This window comes from Pistacia vera, unplaced genomic scaffold (genome assembly GCF_008641045.1).
Source record: "Pistacia vera cultivar Batoury unplaced genomic scaffold, PisVer_v2 Contig728, whole genome shotgun sequence".
Lineage (NCBI taxonomy): Eukaryota > Viridiplantae > Streptophyta > Magnoliopsida > Sapindales > Anacardiaceae > Pistacia > Pistacia vera.
The window spans coordinates 520708-523639 of record NW_022196588.1 but is presented as its reverse complement, the minus strand read 5'-3'; the positions used below and the strand labels follow the sequence as shown (position 1 = coordinate 523639).

General features: G+C 32.2%; 1 protein-coding gene across 1 annotated transcript; it reads left to right on the top strand.

Annotated features, from left to right (window-relative positions):
* Window positions 1–1205: 1205 nt before the first annotated feature.
* On the top strand, window positions 1206–2110 carry LOC116114948 (MLP-like protein 34). The gene is made up of 2 exons (XM_031401080.1): window positions 1206–1493; window positions 1646–2110. The coding sequence occupies exons 1-2, from the start codon at window positions 1307–1309 to the stop codon at window positions 1909–1911; spliced, it is 453 nt and encodes a 150-aa protein (XP_031256940.1). The 5' UTR covers window positions 1206–1306; the 3' UTR covers window positions 1912–2110.
* The last annotated feature ends 822 nt before the right edge of the window (window positions 2111–2932 follow it).

Below are 2932 nucleotides of genomic sequence, written 5' to 3'. Positions count from 1 at the left end.
TCCTTTGAAACAGTGTTGAAGATCCAAGCTAACACCAAGGAATTACAACGTTCCCATTGTGCATGCAAAGATTGATTGAAACTTGCCTTCTCACAAGATCCATCAACAAACCCTAATTTGTTTTTTGCTCTTAAAGAAACAATCATCGCACGACTCCAAATTCCATAATTTTCATAAGTTGCTTTGAAACAAGAACTGAACCAGGTGTATCTGATGGATGTATGTAGAGAGGTGAACTCGAGTAAGTAACATTCGACATTTTGAGATGAATTTATTTCAGCTTTGTGCAAGAATTCAGCCGAATTAATAACAGATTTCAGCTAACAGCTGGATGAAATTACTCTAATTTCATAGAGATAAAGAAGAAAAGAGAAAACCAGAGTTGATTCTAGAGTCGATTCTAACTTGAATCTTTAATTGAAGCTACTAATTTTGCAGTTGAAAAACACTGCTATGATACCATGAACAAATTGCATTTGAGAGAAGAAAAATTCTTATTCAGCTTAAGGGATTCGTTTACAAGCAGAGAAGCTTATATATATACAAGTAACCATAGTTAGTCAACCACAGTTAATTAACCATAACAACTAATTAACAACTAGCTAACAGATTACTAACTAACTAACAGATTAATTAGCTAACTAAACTAATTAACTAAACCTAATTAATTGATTATACTAATAATCCAATAAAATTTAGTGTTTCTTTTTAGGAAATCTTGACATTAAGAGAGAAAATATTTTTGGTAAATATATGAAATAATGTGAACAATTGATTAATCAATGTCACATTAGTAATAAGGTGATATTAAAAATAATTATATGAAGCTAGCTATAAAATTGAGCTTTATTTAAGTATTTCATTGTGCTGTTTATCATGCATTACAACAATGTAATTCCATATTTTTTTAATTTCCTTTAAACACATGATTCATGTGTTATTTTGAAATCTCAAAACACTATTAATGGAGCCTTACGTGGACGATTGATTTGTTTGGATGTTTGAAAAGCTGTAAAGGTCAAGGTATTACGTGAAATGATTAATTTAATAAATATTTAGACTAATTAATGTACTAAATTATGTGTTTCGGTCCCATTAACTATGAACGTGAGGATTGTTTTTAATATAATTTACAAATCCAACCATTCATTGAATAAATTAGTAATAGATTGGCATTCAATTATTGTCTGAATAGTGATTCCTTCCCTTCAATTAACTTCTATATAATGGGAGGCGATATAATGTTCTTGAACCATACTGATTCTCGTACTCGATCGTTTCTATAATCTTATTACACTAGATTGAGATGGCTCTTACTGGTAAGCTGGAGGCTGATTTAGAAATCAACGCGCCGGCTGCGGCGTTCTACAATGTCTGGAAAAGCCAATGCCACCATCTCCCCAATGCCACTCCTTCAAATATGCAGGCTGTTGAGGTTCATGAAGGTGACTGGGAGACCGCTGGCTCCATCAAGTTGTGGAATTATACTGTTGGTAAGGAAAAACTAGGTTAAATTTGATTTTTTTATTATTTTTCTTTTAAATTTAAATCGAATCTCTCGATCTTGTTGTTTATATAACAAGGTCTATAACGCTTGTTAGGATTCTCTTCTGTTCTGAGCTTTTATGTTTCTTGTGATTTACAGCGGGAAGGAGCGAGAGTTACAAAGAGAGGATCGAAGTGGACGATGAAACGATGACTGTGGGTCTTGTGGGATTGGAAGGAGATGTGTTCAAGAACTACAAGAGCTGGAAGCCCATCATTCAAGTTATTCCTAAAGAGAGTGGAAGCTTGCTGAAACTGACTTTTGAATATGAGAAACGAAGTGAGGATGTTCCAGTTCCGAATGAATATTTGGATTTTATGGTCAGCGTTATGACTGATCTTGCTGCTCATCTTACCAAGGCATAGAAAATTAAGGAACAAAAATGGCTGTTACTTGGTTGTCAAAAATAAATAAATCAAGAAGTTCTTGAGTCGATTGAAAAGTTCAGTTGTTTTTTTTTTTCCCCCTGTGATATGTGAGATTGTGTGAGAAATTGATTTGCTGTCTGAAGTTTTATTAATTAATAAATTAAGTGGCAGTATGTTGCAGCTGCTTTCTCTCTTATGCATTGATCGCTCTCCTCTAGCTGTCTTCGTTATTACTTCAATATATGAACGAGCTTTTGCAAAAAAAAAAAATAAAAAAAAATAAAAAAAATAAAAAAAATTAGCTTTTGAAAAAAAATTAGGATCATCGATCTTCTGATTTGAGTTCTTAATTTAATCTTGCACTATTTTCGTTGAATAAATGGGAAATTAATTACAGACTAACAAATAAATGAAATGGAGTGCGATTATAAAAACTATTGATAAGAAATCCAGTATGTGTTAATGAAAAATTAAAGCTATTACATGCATGAAGGAGATGAACAATCCACCGAGAGTTTAAGAAAAATAAAGTAAATGGTAGAAATAGTCTCGAACGATAATGATTATTCACATTAGTTTTCGGAAAGAGTTTCCTAAGATCTGAAATTGCAGAAACCCTGGGGATGAACAGGGATGGATTGGAGCCACTAAGGGGTGAGCAGGGGCTCGTGCTCCCACTGACCTTCGAAAAAGTTCAATCTGTATCCGTCAACTGTATATTGTAACATTTTTTCTAACATGTTCTTATGTGTCGTAATTGCATGTGTCATTTTTTAATGGAACCCAATTATGTAAGACTTTAGGTCATCTAGAATATCCATCAATATTGAACAAGCTTTGGCCTTTATTAATTTTTCGCATTTATTTAGATTTTTTAATTTTACAAACTACTGTAAAGTCAAACGTAATAATGTATAAAAGGAAACTCTAATTTGCTAAAATATTTGATATTTTTCTTGCAAATCTAATCTTGATTCGTCATGAAGACATATCCAGGAATATATTTCAATTTATTTTT